This window comes from Artibeus jamaicensis, unplaced genomic scaffold (genome assembly GCF_021234435.1).
Source record: "Artibeus jamaicensis isolate MK-2021 breed Jamaican fruit bat unplaced genomic scaffold, CSHL_Jam_final contig_558, whole genome shotgun sequence".
In the NCBI taxonomy this organism is placed as follows: Eukaryota; Metazoa; Chordata; class Mammalia; order Chiroptera; family Phyllostomidae; genus Artibeus; species Artibeus jamaicensis.
The window spans coordinates 2856170-2880140 of record NW_026521886.1 but is presented as its reverse complement, the minus strand read 5'-3'; the positions used below and the strand labels follow the sequence as shown (position 1 = coordinate 2880140).

Below are 23971 nucleotides of genomic sequence, written 5' to 3'. Positions count from 1 at the left end.
CACGGCTCGCTCCCTCTAACACCATGTGGGATTAGCCACCAGGACCATTCCTATCAGTGGCCTCTCCTGTCTTCCTAGTCTTTGTCTAAGGATCTTTTCTGATCCTAGCAATGTGCCTGTCACACAAACTGGCTGCATCTCTATGGCTATTGACTCATATATCATCTAATCAATAGCTTTTTTCTTAAGGCAAGTGGCCTTTTCTTCCCCAAACCTTAAATTCCTTATTTTAAAAGAAGAGGACTTCAAGCTCTGGTCCAGTTCTGATAGCCTCTGTGATTCCAGGAGAAGAAAATCCCAGAAAAAGCACAGGTTCCAAATAAACGACAAGGAAATGTGAAGAAATTTACAAAGCCAGGCAGCTCCAATTCCTGGAGAACAAAGACTCTGGCTGTGATTTGCCCACAAAAGCGTTTTAGCGCTAGCTAAATGGTTTCGTGCACATTATACACAGGATTATTATACCATGGTATGCACCCATTGGTATACCCATGGGTAATCATTATACCCATGTACAATGCGCTTCCTTATTTTTCCCTCAAAAATTTGAGCAAAACAGTGTACATTACACACAGCAAAATATTGCAACTGAAGACTAGCCGTGACTTCTGAAGCAGCCTCCTCCACGCAGGCGGGATGGTGATCCCGTCCAACGACCCCAACTAATTGTGAGAATTCAGTCCATCCACTGGGATAAAGACGAGAGCATCTTTGCTCCCCATGAGGGTGCGTGGCACAAGCAACTACAGTTGCATACCCCACTCCCGACGTCCTTACAAATGGCACGGTTCGCTACCGCGACACCAATAGTTACGCTTGAAATTTCGTAGTAGATACCGCGAGAGTAAAACCAGCCACCCAGGGCTGAGTCGGAGAAATGCGTCATTCCTAGTACGTAAGAGCAATTTTGCCGACGTCCCCATTCTTCCTTCGTACGCGTGGGTGCAACGTTCGACCTGCAGGGAAAGCGGCTAAGGGAGCGACCCTAGATTTCCTCCCCCTTCTCCAGCCAATTCTCAGCTTCACTTCCGGTCTCTTTATTTCTTGTTCTTCCTGCCCCCGCCCTCCAACCTTTTTTCCTCTTCCGGTTGAAAAAGTAGGTGGTGCAGTTAGAATCTTCAGTTCCGGTCCAGGTTGGCCTCTCCTGAGGCCAGAAAGTGCTCTGGCCGTGATCCGAGGTTGGTGCCTTCACTTGCACAATGGTGAGTAGGGTGCGTGAGTGAAGGTCGGGGCGAGCAGACCGGTTGTGCGGGCTCCCAGCCTCATCTGGGTCCCTCGTTCTAGGCGCTCAGCCGGCATCACTGCAGGCCTCAGGCCCCTAGGGTGTAATTTGTGAATTCTCTTCCTGCCTCTCTTAACTGTCGGAAGTTGGTGACAGAAACTGGAATCTCGAGGGCCACCGTCTCCTCTTGATGTTTTAATCTCGATGCAGCATTTTACATTATCTAGAGGGGAAACTAAAGAACAGAGAGGCAGGCGCAAGGACCGGCTCCGATTCACAGTGCCTGTCGTGGGCTGGATGTTTGTCCCCAAGTCTCATAGCGTTTGTGACCGTATGTTACTGGATTGTTTGACTTATATATGTTCCCACCAACACGAGATAAAAACTTCCCAAGGGTAGGGGCTTTTCACCATCGCTTATTTAATGCCTGGCACGTTGTAGGTGTTCCAGTATGAATGAATGAATGTCATAGTGTCATTGCTTGAGGGTGTGATCTCTGGTCTGGTGTGGTTAGTTGGCTTCTTCAAGAAGCACTCACAACGGGGTAAATATGAGAATGCACATAGTGCTGCTACAACATGTTGATTTACCATAATATTTTAATCAAGTGAGGCCCCTATAATAAACCCTCGACGCTGTAGTAAGGTTATAGAATAATTCCAACATAAGGTCCAACATAAAGTTATATTGGAAACCATTGTAGATTGATGAGGATGAGAGAAACCAGTCGGCTAGAAGAAGTGCTTTTTATAGGAGGATATGCCCCAAATTTACTGTTTCATTCTGCCCTGAGGCTCTTCATTTCTGAACTCTGGCAAGCATTGGGAATCTCCTTTTTCCATTCCCTAGCCAGGGAGATGATCCTTGGGCCTGGATATTTCTGGCTACAGGAGTTGTTGGTTATTTTATATAATACCATCCCACATTCATATTTGTGGGTTCATTACCCTGGCTACATGCACTCATCACTAATCACTTATTATTGATTCAGTGTTTTGGAGGGAGTTCCTATAAGTTCCTTGGGAAGAATCATGGCTCAGTTCCTAGCATCTAGCATGATGGTTTTTAAAAAATATTTCATTTATTTATTTTTAGAGAGAGGGGAAAAGAAGGAGAGAGTGGGAGAGAAACATCAATGTGTGGTTGCCTCTCATGTGTCCCCTACTGGGGACCTGGCCTGCAACCCAGGCATGTGCCCTGACTGGGAATCGAACCAGTGACCCTTTGCTTCACAGGCCCGTGCTCATCCTTTGAGCTACACCAGCCAGGGCTGTAGCATGATATTTTAAGCATGGAATAGGCATTGAGAAATACTGAATTAAATATTTAGGATCTGTCCTAGATATTTAATGAAATATCTCAGACACAGTCTCAGCCTTCAAGATGATGGCCTCCTCTGGGAGAGCCTCTGTTTTATCCATTAGTAAATATTGTGTTCATTTATCCACCAAGCATTTGCCAAGTTAGTTTTTGTGTCCATTGAGAAGGAGGGTCAGAGACAAGATTTTAATGAGCTCACTTTTGCTTAGCATCTATAAATGGCATACTTGATATCTTCATGTATTTATCTCATCAAGTCATCATGACTTCTGTATGAAATAAGAGGTATGATCCCTGTTGTAAAGTAGTCTTAGACTGACTACTCAGGGATGATAAGTGGAAGAGCTGGGAATAAAATTCAATTTTGTGACTCCAGCAAGTACTCTTTCACTTATATCCAGAAAACATTTTCCCTTCCTGACATTGTGTTTCAGGGATAATTGGCTTGACCCTAGTGTGGCAGTACTTATATAAAACTCTCTTTGTAAAAGTTACTCTTTCTCAAATTCCATTGCCAGAAAACATACAATTGTGATACTAGATGGAAGGTGCCATGGTAGGTATAAACCCAGACAAAGGGTAGCAACCTAGTTGGGAAGAAGGGGGTCATGGAAAAACTTACTGGGATGGTGATGATACAAGTAAATTTTGAAGGATGAACAGGAGTTATCCACATACAAGGGGTAGGGGACCAGAGGAGTAAAGATTTTAGGTAGAGGGAGCAGCATAAGTAAAGTCACAGGATTTGGACATCTTTTAATTATCATTTTTTTAAATTTTGAGAGTATGTTAATAAAGCTGGGGACAGTGAAACAGGGAAGGGCTTAGGATAGAGGAAGCAATAGGAAAGAGCCCAGGCAGTGATGCTTTGGCTCTCTAGAAATGTAGGAAGGAAATAAGCCTGTATTGCTTTGGCTCACTAGAAAGTCAGAGAAAAGGGACCTTGGAGATAGATTCAGGGTGTTAGCCCAGGATGAGTTGCTGCTGCCCATTGCTTCCCTCATTGCAACTCTTTTGGGGACCCTTAGAGTTTAGGAGATGTGTGCCTGAGAGGGAAGAAAGGTGTGCCCAAGAGGGAGAGTGCTCTTTTAATTTTTTTTGTTACTGTGTTTATATGCTCCTTCAAGCATTTTGCTTGTGACTGTGCCTTGTGGTGAAACTTGTTGCTAGAAAGCAGATAAATAATTTTTTTAAAAGCAAATAAAAACAGTTTTTAAAAAAATGGGTATTTTTCTTCTGTTCTTTCCCCTTTTAGGCCCGAAATGCAGAAAAGGCCATGTAAGTATCAACAATTTTGACTGTAGATTTTATGTAACTTAATTACTACCACAGGGCTCTTTTTGTGTTTGGTCCTTTTGATGTTATGAGCCTTTTGATATACGTTCCTTTCTCTACATATTTTTAAATAGTATTCCCGTATTTTCCTATTTGTTTTCCCCAATTAGTGTTTTCTGAAAGCTTCCAGAACTTTTATTGGATGAGCATTCATTCACCTGGGCATGGAGGCTAAGACTGTGAGAGTAACAGCTAGGGTACCCCAAATACTAATCTTTAACATCTGGATGTTTTGCTCACCACAGTGAGTTTCCCGCAGTACTTACATGCAGTGAAAATAAAATAGATACTTGGATGTTCAGGAAAACACATGGTTTTATAAATTCTACTCTTTGGAACATGGAAATCTGTAACTTCTCTGTGGTTTCTTAATCACAACACATGCACATATGTACACAAGAATGATGTTGAATATGGTCATGAGCAGATTTACCCTGTCTATGAACTTGGGTGATAAGAAGTCTGTGAGCAGGGTCTAATGGAGTCTTTTCTCTTTCTGGTAGGACGGCCTTAGCAAGATTTCGCCAAGCTCAACTGGAGGAGGGAAAAGTGAAGGTTAGTGTAAATCTTCCTCTTGAATTGTAAAGTAGCATGAAAAATGTGGTAAAACTCCCTACTGAGCTGACTTCAAGCTCATAATCTTCCTGTTTCTTATCTATACTTGCTGACATGCTTATGAGTCTATACACTTGGATTCTAGGTGCATCTCTATAGCTATGGCTGTGTGATGATCTGGCTACTTGTTCTTCCATCTCTTTTGTGCTATGATAATTGGGTTCCCATTATCCCAGCTCTGTCTAATATTGAATAATAGTAGGTAGAATAGCTGTGAGGAATAGCTTTTAGCTAAAACCAGTAAGTGATCTCAAACTCACAGAGACTCATCCAGATTAGGCATAAAATGTACCATTCTTTGGATATTTTGCTTGGTTTACATTTTATTTTTTTCTTTAGTTTTTTGTGTCAGTTTCAGGTGTACAGCATAGTGGTTAGAGAATCTAACAAAGTATTCCCTCAATATTTCCAGTTCCATCTGCCACCATACATAATTATTACAGTATTATTGGCTGTATTCCCTATGCTGCACTGTACATCCCTATGACTGTTTTGTAACCACCAGTATGTACATATCCCTTTACCTTTTTCACCTAGTCCCCCAAACCACTCCCTCCCCTCATAGTTATAGAGAACAGACAATTATCAGTCTGTTCTCTGTAACTATGAGTCTGTTTCTGTTTGTTTGTTTATATGAATTGTTCTTTAGATTTCACATGTATATGGAACCATATGGTATATGTCTTTCTCTGACTGATTTGACTTAGCATAATACCCTCTAGGTTCATCCATGCTATCGCAAATAGTAAGATTTCATTCCATTTTATGGTTGAGAAATATTCCATTGTATATATGTACCACAACCTTTTAAAAAATAATTTATTTTATTGATTACGCCATTACATTTGTTCTATTTCCCCTCCTCCGTTCCCCTCCACCCTGCACACCCCTCCCCCACCATTCCCCCCTAAAGGGTTCATGAAAGGGTTCATGAAAGGGTTCATGACCATGTGTCTCAAGTTCTTTAGATTTTCTATTTCCCCTACTATTCTTACCCCCCCCATCTATTTTCTATCTACTGTCTATGCTACTTATTTTCTGTACCTTCTCCCCTCTTCTCCTTCTCCCACTCCCCTGTTGTTAACCCTCCATATGATCTTCATTTCTATGGTTCACTCCTGATCTAGCTGTCCTCAGTTTGCTTTTGTTTTAGGTGTGGTTGTTAATAACTGTGAGTTTGCTGTCCTTTCACTGTTCATCTTTTTTATCTTCTTTTTCTTAGGTAAGTCCCTTTAACATTTCATATAATAAGGGCTTGGTGATAATGAACTCCTTGAATTTGATCTTATCTGAGAAGCACATTATCTGCCTTTACATTCTAAAAGTTTTGCTGGATAGAGCAATCTTGGTTGTAGGTCTTTGGTTTTCAAAGACTTGGAATACTTCTTTCCAGCCCCTTCTTGCCTGTAAGGTCGCTTTTGAGAAATCAGCTGCCAGTCTGATGGGAAACTCCTTTGTAAGTGACTGTCCCCTTATCTCTTGCTGCTTCTAGGATTCTGTCCTTCATTTTAATCTTGGCTAATATAATTATGATGTGCTTTGGTGTGTTCCTTGGGACTGTCTGAGCTTCCTGGATTTCCTGGAAGTCTATTGCCTTTGCCAGAACGGGAAAGTTCTCCTTTATTATTTGTTCAAATAAGTTTTCCACTCATGACTGTTCCTCTTCCCCTTCTGGAATTATAGGGATAATTCAGATGTTGGAGCGTTTAAAGATGTCCTGGAGGTTCCTAAGCCTCTCCTCATTTTTTGAGTTCTTGTTTCTTTGTATTTTTCTGCTTGGTCATTTTTTCCTTCCTTCTGGTCCGCTCCCTTGATTTGACTCCCAGTTTCCTTTCCATCACTATTGGTTTCCTGTGCATTTCCCTTCATTTCCATTAGTTTAGCCTTCATGTGTTCCTCTAATTTGTGGCTAAAATCAACCAGTTCTGTGAGCATCCTGATTACCAGTGTTTTGAATTGTGGGTCTGATAGGTTGGCAGTTTTTTGATCGCTTAGATTTATCGGCTCTGGGGCTCTGAGTTGGTCTTGAGCCATGTTTTGATCTATTTGGACTGTTACATTTGAGGAGAGGCGCCTTAGGTGTTCACCAGGGCGGGGCCACCCAGGTCGCTGGTTTGTGATGCTGTATGTGGGTGCAGGGTCAGAGAGGGAGCAGTGGCGGTCCTTACTGCTCACGCCCCCCCCCCCACCTGTTTATCTGCACGCAAATGTGTGACTGCAAGTCAGCCAGCCACCCTGTGCCTTCCCTGGGTCTGCTCGTATCAACCATGCACCTGGGATCCGCGCCCTTGGCTGCCTGTGCACCGCCTGGGTCGGGGGATCTTTTTTGCCCGACTCACTCTCTTGCTGGTTTAGCTGAGCGGTTCGTTGTTTTCGGACTCCGTATTGTTCGATTTTCTGTAGCTTGGCTGCGTTTATAGTTGTTAAAACTTTATTGTTTTTAGATTTCGTTGTGGGAGGAGGCAAAGTGTTTCCACGTATGCCTCCATCTTGGTGGAAGTCCTATACCACAACCTTTTTATCCACTTGTCTGTTGATGGGCACTTGGGTTGCTTCCTTATCTTGGCTATTATAAATAATGCTGCAATGAATATAGGGGTGCATATACTTTTTTAAATTAGTGTTTTGGATTTCTTCAGATATATCCCCAGAATTGAAATCATTGGGTCATAAGGCAGTTTCGTTTTAAATTTTTTGAGGACACTCTATACTGTTTTCCACAGTGGCTGCTCTAATCTGCTTCCCCATCAATAGTACATGAGGCTTCCCTTTTCTCCACATCCTCACCAACACTTCTTTCGTTGATGAAAGCCATTCTGACAGGTGTGAGGTGATATCTCATTGTGGTTTTAATTTGCATTTCTCTGGTGAGTAGTGACATTGAACATCTTTTCATATGTCTATTGGCGGTCTGTGCGCACACGCGCGCACACACACACACTCTCTCTCTCTCTCACACGTGTATATACACACACGTCTCTTCCAAATGCTGATGGTCATCATTTCTTAAGGTGATATAAATATGCCATAAAGTGGGTATAATATAGTTTACTTAGCCATCTTTCTACTATAGGGCTTTTGATTTGTTTCCATTGCTTCACTGTACTAAATACAATGCAATGAATGTTTTTGCCTATTGTTTCCTAAATAGAGATTGTAAAGTGAGGTTTAGGGCTTGATGAGATCATCTGGAAGTGAAACTTTAGATGTGTTTAGATGTTTTGGACTTCAAGCCTGAATCAGCTGAATGTTGCAGGAAGCTTGTATTTTTCATACTGTGTAGTGGCAATGTGTAAAATTTGTTTCTTTTTAGGAACGAAGACCCTTCCTTGCTTCGGAATGTACTGAGTTGCCCAAAGCTGAGAAATGGAGAAGACAGGTACATCTCTAGATGAATATGATCTTAGAAGAAGTAACAAGTTTCTAATTGCTTCTTGTTATCTAAATGACTTTTAAACCAGAATTCTAAGTTATTTTTTAAAAAAGATTTTCTTTCTTTATTTTTTTAGAGGGGGAAGGGAGAGGGACAGAGAGGGAGAGGGACATCAATATGCAGTTGCCTCTTGCATGCACCCCCTACTAGGGACCTGACTGGCAACACAGGCATGTGCCCTACACTGGGAATCCAACCTGTGACACTTTGGTTAGCAGGCTGGCACTCAGTCCACTGAGCTGTACCAGCTAGGGCCTGTTTTTTTTTAATTACTAATTTTAAATTACATTTTCCTGTGCTTTTAGATATATTCAAAAGTAATAATCTGTTAACTTTTGTTTTTTTTTTCACAGATCATTGGAGAAATCTCTAAAAAAGTGGCTCAGATTCAGAATGGTAAGCTAGTCTGTCTACTTAAAGTGCTTGCTTTTCAAATCCACAATTAGACTTGGGGATGTCAACACTCTTCTCAATAATCAATAGAACAAGTAGAAAGTCAGTAAGGACATACAAAAAATGAATAATACTACTAATAATTTGACCTAGTTCACATTTATACAACAGTCTGCTTCACCTAACATAAAAGCATACACTTGATTTTTTAAATATATTTTATTGATTATGCTTTTATAGTTGTCCCATTTTTTTCTTGCCTTTATTCAACTCCACCTGGCACCCGCCACCCCACTAGCTTTCTCCCACCTTAGTTAATGTCCATGGGTCATACACATAAGTTCTTCGGCTTCTCCATTTTCCTTACTATTCTTAACCTCCCTCTGTCTATTTTGTATCTAACATTTATGCTTCTTATTCCCTGTACCTTTTCCCCCATTCTTCCCCCTACCCCTTCCCACTGATAACCTTCCATGTGATCTCCATTTCTGAGATTCTGTTCCTGTTTTAGTTGTTTGCTAAGTTCATTTTTATTTTTTTATTATTATTTTAAAGGTTTTATATATTTTTTATTTTTTAGAGAGAGGAGAAGGGAGAGTGAAAGAGAGGTGGAGAACCATTGATGTGTGGTTGCCTCTTGCATAGTCCCCACCGGGGACCTGACTCACAACCTAGGCATGTGCCCTGACTGGGAATCAAACCAGCAACCTTTTGGTTTGGCAGCCGTGCTCAAACCACTGAGCTATACCAGCCAGGGAGTTAATTTTTGTTTTTGTTTTTAGGTTCATGTATTGATAGTTGTGAGTTTGTCGTCATTTTATTCTTCATAGTTTTGATCATCATCTTTTTCTAAAAGTCCCTTTAACATTTCATATAATAAGGGCTTGGTGATGATGAACTCCTTTAACTTGACCTTATCTGGGAAAAGCACTTTATCAGCCTTTCCATTCTAAGTGGTAGCTTTGCTGAATAGAGTAATCTTGGATGTAGGTCCTTGCCTTTCATGACTTGGAATACTTCTTTCCAGCCCCTTTTTGCCTACAAGGTTTCTTTTAAGAAATCAGCTGATAGTCTTATGGGCACTCTTTACCAGTAGGTTACTGTCTCATTTTCTCTTTCAGGTTTTAAGATTCTCTCCTTATCTCTAATCTTGGTAATGTAATTATGCTGTGCCTTGATGTGTGCTTCCTTGGGTCCAACCTCATTGTGACTTTCTGAGCTTCCTGGATGTCCTGGAAGTGTGTTTCCTTTGCCAGATTAGGGAAGTTCTCCTTTATTACTTTTTCTCTTTTCAAAAAAAATTTTTTTAAAAATATTTTTATTGATTATGTCATTACAGTTGTCCTATTTCCCCCTTCATTCCCCTCCACCCTGCACACCCCCTCCCCCACCATTCCCCCCCTTTAGTTTATGTCCACATGTCTCAAGTTCTTTAGATTCTGTATTTCCCATACTATTTTTGCCCTCCCCCCAATCTATTTTCTATCTACCATCTATCCTACTTATTCTCTGTACCTTCTCCCCCCTTCTCCTCCTCCCATTCCCCTGTTGCTAACCCTCCATATGATCTTCATTTCTATGGTTTACTCCTGATCTAGCTGTCCTCTTAGTTTGCTTTTGTTTTAGGTGTGGTTGTTAATAACTGTGAGTTTGCTGTCCTTTCACTGTTCATCTTTTTTATCTTCTTTTTTCTTAGATAAGTCCCTTTAATATTTCATATAATAAAGGCTTGGTGATGATGAACTCCTTGAATCTGACCTAATCTTTGTAGCACTTTATCTGCCCTTCCATTCTAAGTGAATGCTTTGCTGGATAGAGCAATCTTGGATGTAGGTTTTTGGATTTCATGACTTGGAATACTTCTTTCAAGCCCCTTCTTGCCTGTAAGGTCTCTTTTGAAAAATCAGCTGCCAGTCTGATGGGAACTCCTTTGTAGGTGACTGTCCCCTTATTTATTGCTGCTTCTAGGATTTTCTCCTTCATTTTAATCTTGGCTAATGTAATTATGATGTGCCTTGGTGTGGTCTTCCTTGGGTCCAACTTCTTTGGGACTCTCTGAGCTTCCTGGATTTCCTGGAAGTCTATTGCCTTTGCCAGAATGGGGAAGTTCTCCTTTATTATTTGTTCAAATAAATTTTCCACTTTCTCTTCCTCTTCCCCTTCTGATACCCCTATAATTCGGATGTTGGAGTGTTTAAAGATGTCCTGGAGGTTCCTAAGCCTCTCCTTATTTTTTTGAATTCTTGTTTCTTCATATTTTTCTGTTTGGTCCTTTTTTCCTTCCTTCTGGTCCGCTCCCTTGATTTGACTCCCAGTTTCCTTTCCATCACTATTGGTTTCTTGTGCATTTCCCTTCATTTCAATTAGTTTAGCCTTCATATGTTCCTCTAATTTGTGACTAAAACCAACCAGTTCTGTGAGTATCCTGATTACCAGTGTTTTGAATTGTGGGTCTGATAGGTTGGCAATTTCTTGATCGCTTAGATTTATCAACTCTGAGTTGGTCTTGAGCCATGTTTTGATCTATTTGGACTGTTACATTTGAGGAGAGGCGCCTTAGGTGTTCACCAGGGCGGGGCCACCCAGGTCGCTGGTTTGTGATGCTATATGTGGGTGCAGGGTCAAAGAGGGGCTATGGCAGTCCCCTCTGCTGCTTCACACCACTGGGGCCTGCACCGTCTGTCTCACTGCTCACTCCTTCACCTGGTTTATCTGTGCTCGAATGTGTGACCGCGGTCAGCCTGCCACCTTGCGCCCTCACTTGCGCAACCCCAAGCCTGGGATCTGCCAACTGCCACCCACGTGCCTGGGTCAGTCTGGCTGAGTTTTCCTGCACAACCCCACTCTGCTAGATGCTGGCTCCATCCCTCTTAGTGGTCTAGCTGAGCGGTTCGTTGTTGTTGGATTTTCATGTAGTTCAATTCTCTGTGCTTTGGTTGTGTTTTTGTTACTAAAACTTTGTTGTCTTTAAACTTGGTTGTGTGAGGAGGCACAGTGTTTCCACCTACGCCTCCAACTTGGCAAGCTATCATTTTTTCAAGTAAGTTTTTCGTTCCTTGTTCTTTCTGTTCTCCTTCCAGTACCCCAATGGTTTGGGTGTTGGAAAGTTTAAAGTTGTCCAGGAGGTTCCTAAGCTTCTCCTCATGTTGTTTGAATTCTTGTTTCTTCATTCTGTTCTGGATGAATGTTTATTTTTTCCTTTTGCTCCCAGTTTTCTTCCCTTCACTGTTGGTTCCCTGTATATTTTTTTTTTACTTCACTTTGCATAGCCTTCACTTTTTCCTCCATTTTGCAACCATACTCAACCATTGCTGTGCGCATCCTGATTACCAGGGTTTGGAACTTTGCATCTGATCTGATAGGTTGCCTATCTCTTCATCACATGTATCTATTTTTGGAGCTTTGATCTGTTCTGTCATTTGTACCATATTTCTTTTTCTCAGCCCACCCACTCAGTAGTAAGGGGCAGAGCCTTAGGTATTCACCAAGGCAGGACAACCACATCCCTGTGTTGTGGTGCTGTATTTGGGGGAGTGGTCAGAGAGGGAACATTCCCGATTGCTCGGCTCTGGGCTGGCTTTTAGTCACTTCTCCCAGTACCCACAAGCAAATTGGGCTGTACTGGTGCTGATTCCAAGGTGGGTGGGTTTGTGTACATATTAGAACCCTGCAAGTCTCTCCAATGAACTCTGCTATGAATGTGGGAGTTTCTCTTGCCACTGCAACCCCCACAGATTTTTACAGCCAAAGGTTTTGAGGCTTTATTTCTCCATATTGGAACCCCGAGTTTTGCTGTCTCACTTCCCAGTTGTTCCTCCCCGTTTATCTGCACACAAATGGTTTTTTTTTCTATTTTTGAATAAAAGCTTTTTCTTAAAAATTTTATTTAGTTAATTTTCAAGTACTTTAATTTTATTTAGTACTTTTCAAGTACAGTTTTTTTTGTCTGTTTCTCTCATCCCAGCCTCCCCCGCCCCTTGCTTCCCACCTCCCTCCCATTTCCGCCCCCTTAGTTCTTGTCCCTGTGTCTTTCCTATTTGTTCCTCCAAATCCCTCCCCCTTTGCTCGCAAATGTTGAAACACCACATCCACCAGCTGCTATCTTGCCATGAGTCCTCCCCGCCTTGGCTGCCCCTCCTACCAGTGTGAATGAATGTTTACTCTTTTTGAATGAATGTTTATTCTTTTACTCCTTGGTTGTCAGACACCCTATAGTTTGACTTTCTGGAAGTTCTGGTTATTTTTTGTTTTAAATTTGTTGTCGTTCTTTTGGTTGTGTGAGAAGGCAAAGTGTATCTACCTATACCTGTGTCTTGGCTGGAAGCAAAGGCATATGCTTTTGCTTCATTCACCAAAATAAAACATATTTCCAGTCAGGGTGCATGCCTGTGTTTCGAGTCAGGTCCCCAGTTGAGGCTCTGCAGGAGGCAACCATACATTGATGTTTCTCTCTCTCTTTGTTCCTTCCTTTCCTTTTCTCTAGAAATAAATAAATGAAATCTTAAATAAAATGTAGTTTGGCTGTAAAAGAAATATTAGCAAATTTAAAATAATTGAAATCATACATTGTGTATTCTCTGATAGCATTAATGTAGAAATCAATAGCAGAAAGATATTGGGAAAATTTCAAATATATGGAAATTAAACAACATACTTCTAAATAACACATGTGTCAAAGCCACAAGGAGATTAGAAATTTTGGTGGAGGTGATGCGTATTTATTTTTCCATTTTTTAAATAATTTTTAAAAACCCATTATACTCGAGATGAAACATTTTATTTATTTCAGGTGTACAACATAGTTATTAGCCATTTATATAATTTATGACGTGATCACCCTGATAATTCTATTACCAATGTATACCATATGTAGTTGTTACAGTATCATTGACTGTAATCTTTTTAAAAAATATTTTACTTATTTTTAGAGAGGAGAAGGGAAGAAGAGTGGGAGAGAAACATCAGTGTGTGGTTGCCTCTCACGTGCCCCCCACTGGGGACCTGGCCGCAAATCAGGCATGTGCCCTGACTGGGAATCGAACTGGTGACCCTTGGGTTCGCAGGCTGGGGCTCAGTCCACTGAGCCACACCAGCCAGGACGACTATATTCTTTATGGTCTGCTTTACATCCTCATAACTATTTTTATAAGTCAGTTTGTATTTCTTAACCCCTTCTCCTATTTTGCCCAGTCTCCCAAGCCCCTTTTCCCCTGGAAACCTCCAGTCTGTTCTCTGTATCTATGAATTTGTTTTTGCTTATTTGTTAGGTTTCACATATAAGTGAAATTGTATTTGTTTTTCTCTGATTTATTTGGCTTAGCATAAAACCTAGGTTCATCTATGTTGTGGCAAATGGTAAGATTTCATTCTTTTTACAGCCAAGTAATATTCCATTGTATAAGTATACCACATCTTTATTCTTTTGTCTACTGAAGGGCAGACACTTAGGTTGCTTCTATATCTTGTCAGTGATCACAAGGATGCAAATATCTTTTTGAAATAGTGTTTTGGATTTATTTGGATATATATTCAGAAGTGGGATTGCTGGGTGATTTCATAGTTCTGTTTTTAATTTTTGGTGAAACTTCCATACTGTTTTCTATAGTGCCTATTACAACTTACAATACTACCAATATGTACAAGACTTCCCTTTTTTCCATATCCTTGCCAAAATTTGTTTGATTTATTGATGATAGCCATACTGACAAGTGTGAGGTGATACCTCATTGTGGTTTTAATTTGCATACCCTTTTTTTAACAACTGATAGTCAATTGATTAAAAAGGTTGATTTAAGCATCTGCAATGAGGACTTCAGTCTTGATTTGGTTCAATACTGATGGAAGTAGTCTGCTTGAAAATCTCAGAAGGGCTGTGTAAGTCAGTGAGTCACTTGTGGGTCCTTATCTAACACAGTCCCAAATCTTAGAACTGCCCCACCCCTCACAGGGAGTTTTTCTTTTAGTGATTCTTGGAGTCTTAGAACCCATCTCAACTGGTTCTTTGACTTTAAGATTCTTTTCCTTGGCACCTCTGATCAAGTCAGCATACACCTTCTCCAAAGACTTTACATTCTGATTAGAGTAATTCTAATTCAGGTGAATCGCCACCTCTGGTTGAGTGGATGTCTTTCTGGGTGTCTTTCTGGGTATTTTTATTATTTTTTTTTAAAGGTTTGGTTCATTTATTTTTAGAGATGGGGAAGGGAGGGAGAAAGAGGAGGAGAGAAACATCAGTGTGTGGTTGCCTCTTGTGCACCCCAAACTGGGGACCCGGCCTGCAACCCAGGTATGACTGGGAATAGAACTGGTGACCTTTTGTTTCACAGCCTGCACTCAATCCACTGAGCTACACCAGCCAGGGCTCTTTCTGGTATTTTTAAAAGCCATTGCTGCCATGCTGCTTCTTGGCCAACTTGTTCCCAGATGAGAGAGGGAGCAGTGGTGAATCAAGAACAGGAGTAGGTAGGACAGCAGTTAGCTACAATTGCAAACTCCTCTTCCTCAGAGAGTTTAATTTGAATATCCTTGATGATTAGTGATGTTGAACTTCTTTTCATATGTCTATTGGCTATCTGTATGTCCTCTGTGGAGAAATGTCTGTTCTGGTCCTCTGCTCATATTTTAATTGTAGTTTTAATTTTTATTGGTTAAGTTTACATGATTTACTTACGTTGGGTTGGCCAAAAAGTTTGTTTGTTCTTTTTCCATAAGATGGGTCTAGTACAGCTTAGTTGTCTTTAACCTCATTTGAAACAATCTTGTTAGATTGTATTGTGAGAGCTGTCAAATCAGAATGCATTTTAAAAAAACTTATCAATGTCCTGGCTGGCATAGCTCAGTGGATTGAGCGCGGGCCTGTGAACCACACGATCGGGGTTTGATTCCCATTCAGGGCACATGCCTGGGTTGCAGGCCAGTTCCCAGCAGGGGACTCATGAGAGACAACCATACATTGGTATTTCTCTCCTTCTCTCCTTCCCTTCCCCTCTAAAGATAAATAAATAAAATCTTTAAAAAAAAACAAAACAAAAAAACTTACCAAATTGGTGAATTTTTGTGTAGCCATTTTAATACTGAAGATGGAAGAAAATAAGCAACATTTTCAGCATAGTGCTTTATTATTTCAAGAAAGGTAAAAATGCAACTGAAACGCATTGTGCAGTGTACGGAGAAGGTGCTGTTACTAATTGAACATGTTAAAAGTGCTTTGTTTTGGCCGGAGGTTTCTCGTTGGATGATGGTTGAGTAGACCAGTTGAAGTTGATATTGATCAAATTGGAACACTGAGATCAATAAATGTTATACCACATGGGAGAAAGCTGACATACTCAGAATATCCAAATCAATAAAGTTATTGGTGAAAATAAAAAATGTATCTTTTATTTTACAGAAAAACTAAGTGGACTTTTTGGCCAACCCAATATATTTTGGATATTAACCCCTTACCGAATGTATTATTGGTTAATATATTCTCTTATACAGTAGGTTGTCTCTTTATTTTTTTATGTTCTTTTCCTGTGCAGAATATTTTAGTTTGATGTATTCCCATTTGTTTATTTTTCCTTCTGTTTCTCTTACCCAGCTGGAAATGCACCCCCCCAATATTGCCAAGAGTGTTATCACAGAATTTACTGCCTGTATTTTCTTCTGGGAGTTTTATGATTTACATTTGTGGTCTACATTTGGTCTTTAATCCATTTTGAGTAAATTCTTGTTTTGGTGTAAGAAGGTGGTCTAATTTTATTTTTTTGCATGGGGCAGTCCAGTATTTCCAGTACTGTTTGTTGAAGAGATTGTCTTTACCCCACTGTATAGTCTTGCCTCCTTTGTCATATATTAATTGACCATAAAGGTGTAGGTTTAATTCTGGGCACTCTATTTTGTTCCATTAATCTGTGTGTCTGTTTATATGCCAGTACCAATTCTCTTTTTGATAACTGTAGCCTTGTAGTTTGGTTTGATGGATAGATACCAGATTGTATGACCTCCAACTTTATTCTTTCTCAGGATTGCTTTGGCTATCTGGGATCTTTTGTGGTTTCATATTAGTATTATTTGGATTTTTTTAGTTTCAATTTTGTGAAAAATGCTATTGGTATTTTGATAAGGATTGCATTGAATCCATAGATTGCTTTGGATAGTATGGACATTTTAATGATGTTAATTCTCCCTGTCCATGAGCATGGTATATGCTTACATTTATTTGTATTTCTTCAGTTTTTTTTCCATTGTCTTATAGTTACAGGTCTTTTACACTCTTGGTCAAATTTATTCATAGGTATTTTATTTTACTTTTCAATAAAAAGAATAAATGCAGTTGTAAATATAGTTATTGTCTCAACTTCCTTTCTGATAGTTTGTTACGGGTATATAACAGTGCAACCAATTTCTGAATATTAATTATTTATTCTGCTTCTTTACTGAGTTCATTGATTAGTTTTAATAGTTTGTGGTATAATCTTTAGGGTTCTCTGTATATAGTAGTATTCTGTCATCTACAGATACAGTGTTAGTTGGCTGTGGTTGGGTGTCAGGGAATCACCAGGGTGAGATGAATTCTATTAGCCAGGTTAATGAAGAACTCAGATTTTGTGCCAGCCTGCATCTGCTTTTGTGTTTGGAGGTAGGGTTCAACAAAGGAACAGTGGCACCTGCCAGCCCTTTCATCCTTGGAGAGAGATGTCCTGATCCCTGTCCTTCCTGCACTCCCGCAAAGCTAGTCAATTTAGATTTTTTTCCCCGTATGTCCCTTGTGCTTTTTGAGTTGCTGCTACCTCTGTGCTGGAGCCTAGAGCAGATGAGTTTGTGAGCAACTGAATCTGTGCTTGGGCCTAAGACCTGCAGCGCCCACATCTCCAGCAGCCTTCCATCTCACTTGGATACAATCTTCACTAGTTTTTCACAGCCAGGTGTTATAGGGATTTTTATTCCCAGTAGTGGATCCCTGGCCAGGGGAACCTAGTGTAGGGCTGGGATCCCATGCTCCTCAGTGGGGGAAATCTCTACAGCTGAGATATTTCTCCTGATTCTTTTTTTTTTTTTTTTTAATGTTTACTGATTTGAGAGAGAAAGAGAGAAACATTGATTTGTTGTTCTACTTATTTATTGGTTGATTCTTGTATGTGCCTTAACCAGAGATTATACCTGCAACCTTAGTGTATTTGGACAAGGCTCTAACCAACTTTTGTACCCAGCCAGGGCTCCCTCCGGATTCTTAATTGCCACACCAGAGGTGTGGGACCTGCCAGTCCATGTGTCTCCCCGTCCTACCAGTCTTGATGTCGCTTTCTTATATCTTTAGTTATAGGACTTCTGTTCAGCAGGTGTTCAGGTGGTTCTCATGATGGTTGTTAAATAATTCAGTTGTAATTTTGATGTGATTGTAGGAGGAGGTGAATACAGCATTCACCTACTTGCCATATTGACCAGAATTTTAGAAAATATTTTTTAATTGGGTAATAATGAAAACTTAATATAAAAATTTAGGAAAAAAAACAATTATGACATTCAACTAAAGCAATGCTTAGATGAAAATTTATTGCTTTAAAATAATAGAAAATAAGAAAGGTCAGAAATCAGTGAATTAAGTTTCTACCTCAGGCAACTAAACAAAAAGAGCAAATTAAATCCAAAGTAAGCATAAAGAAGGAACTAATAAGATGAGAGCAGACATCAATGAAATTGAAAACAAGAAAATAGAGAAAATAAATCAAGGCTGATTCCTAAGACAATCAAAATTGTTAAACTTTTAGTCAAAATGACTGAGGAAAAAACACAAAATTACAAGTATCACAAATAAAATTGGGCCATGACTGGTGCGACTCAGTGGGTTGGGTGTCGCCCCACAAACTGAAAGGTTGCTGATCCAATTCCTGCTTCAGGGCAGATACCTGGGTTGCAAGCCAGGTGGCTGGTTGGGGGTGTGCCAGAGGCAGCCAAATGATGTTTCTGTCACACATCAATGTAGCTTACCTTCTTTTTCTTCTGCGTTTCACCTCTCTATCAAAATAATTCCAATAAATAAAATCTTAAAAAATTTTTTCTTTACTATTGAAGTTGTCACAATTTTCTCCTTCTTTCCCCTGCCCTGCCCACACCTTGCTCCCACAATCAATCCCCACCCTGTTGTCCATGGGTCATCCATGCATGTTTCTTGACTAGATCCTTCTCCTCCCTTGCCCACTCCTCTGCCTCCCCCTGTCCCTCTGGTTACTATCAGTCTGTTCCTTGTTTCCATGCCTCTGATTCTGTTTTGTCCATTAGTTTGTTTTGTTCATTAGGTTCCTTTTACAGATGACATCATATGTTATTTGTCTTTCACTACCTGGCTTGCTTCACTTAGCATAATACTCTCTAGTTTCATCCATGCTGTTGCAAAAGGTAGGAATTCCTTTCTTTCTCCTGCATAGTATTCCATTCTGTAATGTACCCCAGTTTTTTTATGCATTCATATACTGATGGGTATATAGGCTCTTCCCAGCACTTGGCTATTTATTATTAATGCTGCTATGAGCATTGGGGTGGGTAGGTTCTTCTGAATTGGTGTTTCAGGATTCTTAGGGTATAATCTTAGAAGTGGCATCCCTGGATCAAAAGGCAGTTCCATTTTCAGTTTTTTGAAGAAATTCCATACTGTTTTCCAAGGTGGCTGTACTAGTCTGCATTCCCATAAACATTGTAGTAGGGTTCCCTTTACTCCATAACATTTCCAGCACTTGTTGTTTGTTGATTTGTTTATAATGGCCATTCTGACCACTGTGAAGTGGTACCTCATTGGGTTTTAATTTGCATCTCTCTGATGGGTAGTGATGCTGAGCATCCTTTCATATGTCTCTGGGCACTCTGTATGTCCTCCTGGGAAAAGTGTCTGTTCAGGTACTTTGACCATTTTTTAATTGGATCGTTTGTCTTCCTGGTGTGGAGTTGTGTGAGGTCTTTATATATTTTGGAGATCAAACCCTTGTCTGAAGTATCATTGGCAAATATATTTTTCCATACAGTTGATTCCCTTTTCATTTTGCTGATGTTTTCTTTGGCTGTGTAGAAGCTTTCTATTTTGTTGTAGTCCTATTGGTTTATTCTTTCCTTATATCCTTTGCTCTGGGGGACATGTAGTGAAAATATTGCATGGAATATCTGAAATTTTTCTGCCTGTGTTCTCCTCTAGGACTTGTATGGTGTCCTGATTTATACTTATATGGTGTCCTGACTTATACTTAAGTCTTTTATCCATCTTGAGTTTATTTTTTTGTATGGTGTAAGTTGGTGGTCAAGTTTCATTTTTTTTACATGTAGCTGTCCAGATCTAACACCATCTGGTAAAGAGGCTAGTTTTATTCCATGTTATGGTTCTGCCCCCTTTTTAGAATATTAATTGACTGTAGAGACATGGTTTTATTTCTGGGCTCTCTATGCTGTTCCATTGTTCTATGTGTCTGTTCTTATGCCAATACCAGACTGTTTTGATTACAGTAGCTTTGTACTATAGTTTGATATCAGGTATTGTAATCTCTCCTACTTTGTTCTTCTCAAAATTGTTGATGCTGTTTGGGGTAATACATGATTCCATATAAATTTTTGAAATGTTTATTCTATGTTTGTAAAATATGTCATTGGCATTTAATAGGAATTGTGTTGAATCTATGAGTTGCTTTGCGTAGTATGTACATTTTCATAATGTTAATTGTTCCAATCCATGAACAGCGTATATGCTTCCATTGATTTGTGTCTTCCTTAATTTCTTTCTTCAATGTTGTGTAATTTTCTGAATACAGGTACTTTTGTCCTAGGTAGTTGTATCTTTCTTGTGGCTATAGTCAATGGGAATTTTTCTTCTGATTTCTTTTTTTGATATTTCATTGTTGGTATACAAAAATGCCTTCGATTTCAAAATATTGATTTTGTATCTTGCTGTTTTGCCAGATTCATTTGGTAGGTCAAGAAGTTTTTTGAGGGAGTGTATAGGGTCTTCTGTGTATACTATCATATCATCTGCAAACAATGACAATTTTACTTCCCCGTTTCCAATCTGGATGCCTTTTATTTCTTTTTCTTGTCTGATTGCTGTGGATAGAACTTCCAGTACTATGTTGAATAGAAGTGGCAAAAGTGGACGCCCTTGTCTTGTTCCTTACTCTTAGTGGGAAAGCTTTTAGTCTTTGCCCATTGAGTATGATGTTGTCTGTAGGTTTCACATATATGGCCTTTATTACGTTGAGGTATGCTTCCTCTACTCCCACTCTGCTGAGTGTTTTTATCATAAATGGGTGCTGTGCCTTATCAGATGCTATTTCTGCATCCATTGATATGATCATGTGATTTTTGTCTTTCCTTTTGTTTATGTGATGTATTATGTTTATTGATTTGCAAATGTTGTACCATGCTTGCAACCCTGTGATGAGACCCACTTGATCATGGAGTGTGATGTTTTTAATGTATTGCTGAATGTGGTTTGCCAGTATTTTGTTGAGGATTTTAGTGCCTACATTCATCAGTGATATTGTCCTGTGGTTTTGTTTCTTTGTTGTGTCTTTATCCAGTTTTGGGATCAGAATGATGCTGCTCTTAAAAAAGAGTTTGAGTCTTCCCCTTTCTTGGATTTTTTGGAATAGTCTGAGAAGGATAGGGTCTGCTCTTCCTTAAATGTTTTTGTAAAATTTTCCTGTGAAACTGTCTAGTTCAGGGCTGCTGTGTGCCGGGAGTATTTTAATTACTAATTCAGTTTCACCAGATGTTATCAGTCTGTCCAGGCTTTGTGCTTCTTCTTGATTCAGTTTTGGAAGATTATGTGTTTCTAGAAATTTGTCCATTTCACTCAGGTATTTAAATTTCTTGGCTTATAGTTGTTCATAGTAATTTCTTATAATCCTTTATATTTCTGTGGTATCAGTTGTAATCTCTCCTCTTTCAATCTATTTTATTTATTTGGGTCTTTTCCTTTTTTCCTTGATGAATCTGGGTAAAGGCTTTTTGATTTTGTTTATCTTTTCAAAGAACCAGCTCCTGGATTTGTTCTTTTAGTATCTTGTCATTTAATTCTGCTCTGATCTTGATTATTTCCTTCCTCCTACATGGCTCTGGGCTTTGTTTGTTCTTGTTTCTCCACAGTTTTTATAGTGTAGGGTTAGGTTATTTATTTGAGATGTTTGTGTCTTTTTTAGGTAGGCTTGTATTGTCATGAACTTCCCTTTCAAGATTGCCTTTGCTGTGTCCTGTAGGTATTAGACTGTTGTGTGTTCATTTTCATTAGTTTCCAGAAATGTTTTGATTTTTTTATGATTTTATTTATTTATTTTTAGAGAGGGGAAGGGAGGGAGAAAGGGAGTGAGAGAAATGTCAGTGTGTGGTTACCTCTCACATGGCCTCCACTGGGGACCTGGCCTGCAACCCAGGCATGTACCCTGACTAGAAACTGATCCGGTGACACTTTGGTGTGCAGCCCATGCTCAATTCACTGAGCTATGCCAGCCAGGGCTGATTTCTTCCTTAATATCATTATTAACCCATTCACTGTTTAATAGCATGTTCAGTCTCCATGAATTTGAATGTTCTTGAGTTTTTTCCTTGAGGTTGGTTTTTAGTTTTAAGCTCTTGTGCTCCCCAAAAATGCTTGATATAATTTTGGTTTTCTTGAATTTGTTGAGGCTTGTTGTGTCCTATAAAGTGGTATATGTGTGAAAATGTTCCATGTGCATTTGAAAGGAATGTGTATTTTGCTTCTTTGGGATGAAAGGTTTTATATATATGTATGTGTGTGTGTATATATATATATCAGTTAAGTCCTTTTGATCAGGGTGGTGTTCAGTTCCGCAATATTCTTGTTGATATTTTGTTGGGAAGATGTATCCATTGTTGACACTGTAGTGTTAAAATTCCGTTCTATAAATGTGCTGCTATCTGTCTTGAAGTCTTTCAAGATTTTCCTCACGTATTTGGGTGCTCCTATGTTGGGTGCATAAATGTTTACAGTGTGTATGTCTTGTTGATGGATTCTTCCCTTGAGCATTATCAAGTGTTTTTCTGTGTCTTTTTTTATGGCCTTTGTTTTGAAGTCTGTCTTGTCTGATGTAAGCATTGCTAAACTGACTTTTCTCTCCTGTCCATTTGCTTGGAATATTTTTTCATCCCTTCATTTTCAGTCTGTGTAGGTCTTTTGTTTTGAGGTGCTTCTCTTGTAAGCAGCATATATGTGGGTCCTGTTTTCTTATCTATTCAGCTACCCTGTGTCTTTTGTTAGAGGATTTAATCTATTTACATTTAAAGTTATTTTTGATAGGTACTTATTCATTGCCATTTTACCCCTTTGTATCTGTGTTCCTCTCTCTCACTCTTTATTTCTTCTTCTTAAAGCAGCCCCTTTAGCATGTCTTACACTGCTGAATTGGTACAGGTGTATTCCTTCAGCCTGCTTTTGTCTGGGAAACTGCTTATTTCACCTTCCATTAAAAAAATTTTTTTTTGATTATGCTATTACAGTTTTCCCATTTTTCCCCTCTTGATCCCCTCTCCACCCTGGCCCCCTGAACTTCCAGCATTCCCCCTACATCTTAGTTCATGTCCATGGGTTATATGCGTAAGTTCTTTGAGTCCTCTGTTTCCTGTACCATTTTTTATCTTTCTCCATTTATATTATGCCTACTAATTATGCTGCTTCTTCCCTGTACCTTTCCCCCCCATTCCTCTTTTTCCCCTCCCCACTGACCTCCCTCTGTGTGCTATCCATTTCTCTGATTCCATTCCTGTTCTGGTTTTTGGCTTACTTTTTGTTTTCATTGTTTTTCTTTTCTTTTAGGTTCATTTGTTAATAGTTGTGTTTGTTATCATTTTATTGTTCATATTTTTGGTTTTTTTCTTAGATAAGTCCCTTTAACATTTCTTATAATAAGGGCTTGGTGATGACGGATTCCTTTAACTTGACTTCACCTGGGAAACACTTTCTCTGCCCTTCCATTCTAAATGAAAACTTTGCTGGATAGAGTTATCTAGGATGTAGGTCCTTGTCTTTCATGACTTGGAATACTTTCCAGCCCCTTCTTGCCTGTAAGGTTTCTTTTGAGAAATCTGCTGATAGTCTAATGGGAACTCCTTTGTAGGTAACTGTCTCCTTTTCTCTTGCTGCTCTTAGGATTTTCTGTTTGCCTTTAATCTTGGGTAACTTAATGATGATGTGCTTTGGTGTGTTCCTCTTTGGGTCCAACTTCTTTGGGACTCTCTGGGCTTCCTGGACTTCCTGGAAGTCTATTTCCTTTGCCAGATTGGGGAAGTTTTCCTTCATTATTTGTTCAAGTAAGTTTTCAATTTCTTGCTGTTGTTCTTCTCCCTCTGGCACCCCTATAATTTGGATATTGGAATGGTTCAGGTTGTCCCAGAGAATCCTCAGCAGCCTCTCTTCATTTTTTTTTTATTCTTGTTTATTCATTCTGATCCAGTTGGATGTTTATTCCTTTTGTTCCAAATTGTTGCTTTAAAAATTTTTTTAATTTAATTTTTAAATTTTAATTTATCTTTAGAAGGGAAGGGAAGGAGAGAAGGAGAGAAATATCAATGTATGGTTGCTTCTGGTGCATCTCCTGCTGGGAACTGGCCCCTGCTGGGAACTGGTCTGCCACCCAGGCATGTGCCCTGATGAGGAATCAAACTGTGATCTTTTGGTT

The 23971-nt window shown here is 39.5% G+C and overlaps 1 protein-coding gene across 2 annotated transcripts in view; it reads left to right on the top strand.

Moving 5' to 3' along the window:
- Positions 1-918: 918 nt before the first annotated feature.
- Positions 919-23971, top strand: part of ISY1 (ISY1 splicing factor homolog) — a 40310-nt gene continuing 17257 nt past the window's right edge. Inside the window, exons 1-5 of one of the 2 annotated variants that reach the window (XM_053670223.1) lie at positions 919-1202; positions 3798-3820; positions 4381-4432; positions 7806-7871; positions 8279-8321. In XM_053670223.1, the coding sequence (XP_053526198.1) occupies positions 1200-1202; positions 3798-3820; positions 4381-4432; positions 7806-7871; positions 8279-8321 (187 nt within the window). In that variant the 5' untranslated portion in view covers positions 919-1199. The remainder of the gene's footprint in view (positions 1203-3797; positions 3821-4380; positions 4433-7805; positions 7872-8278; positions 8322-23971) is intronic. The other variant, XM_037141048.2, reaches the window with a different exon arrangement.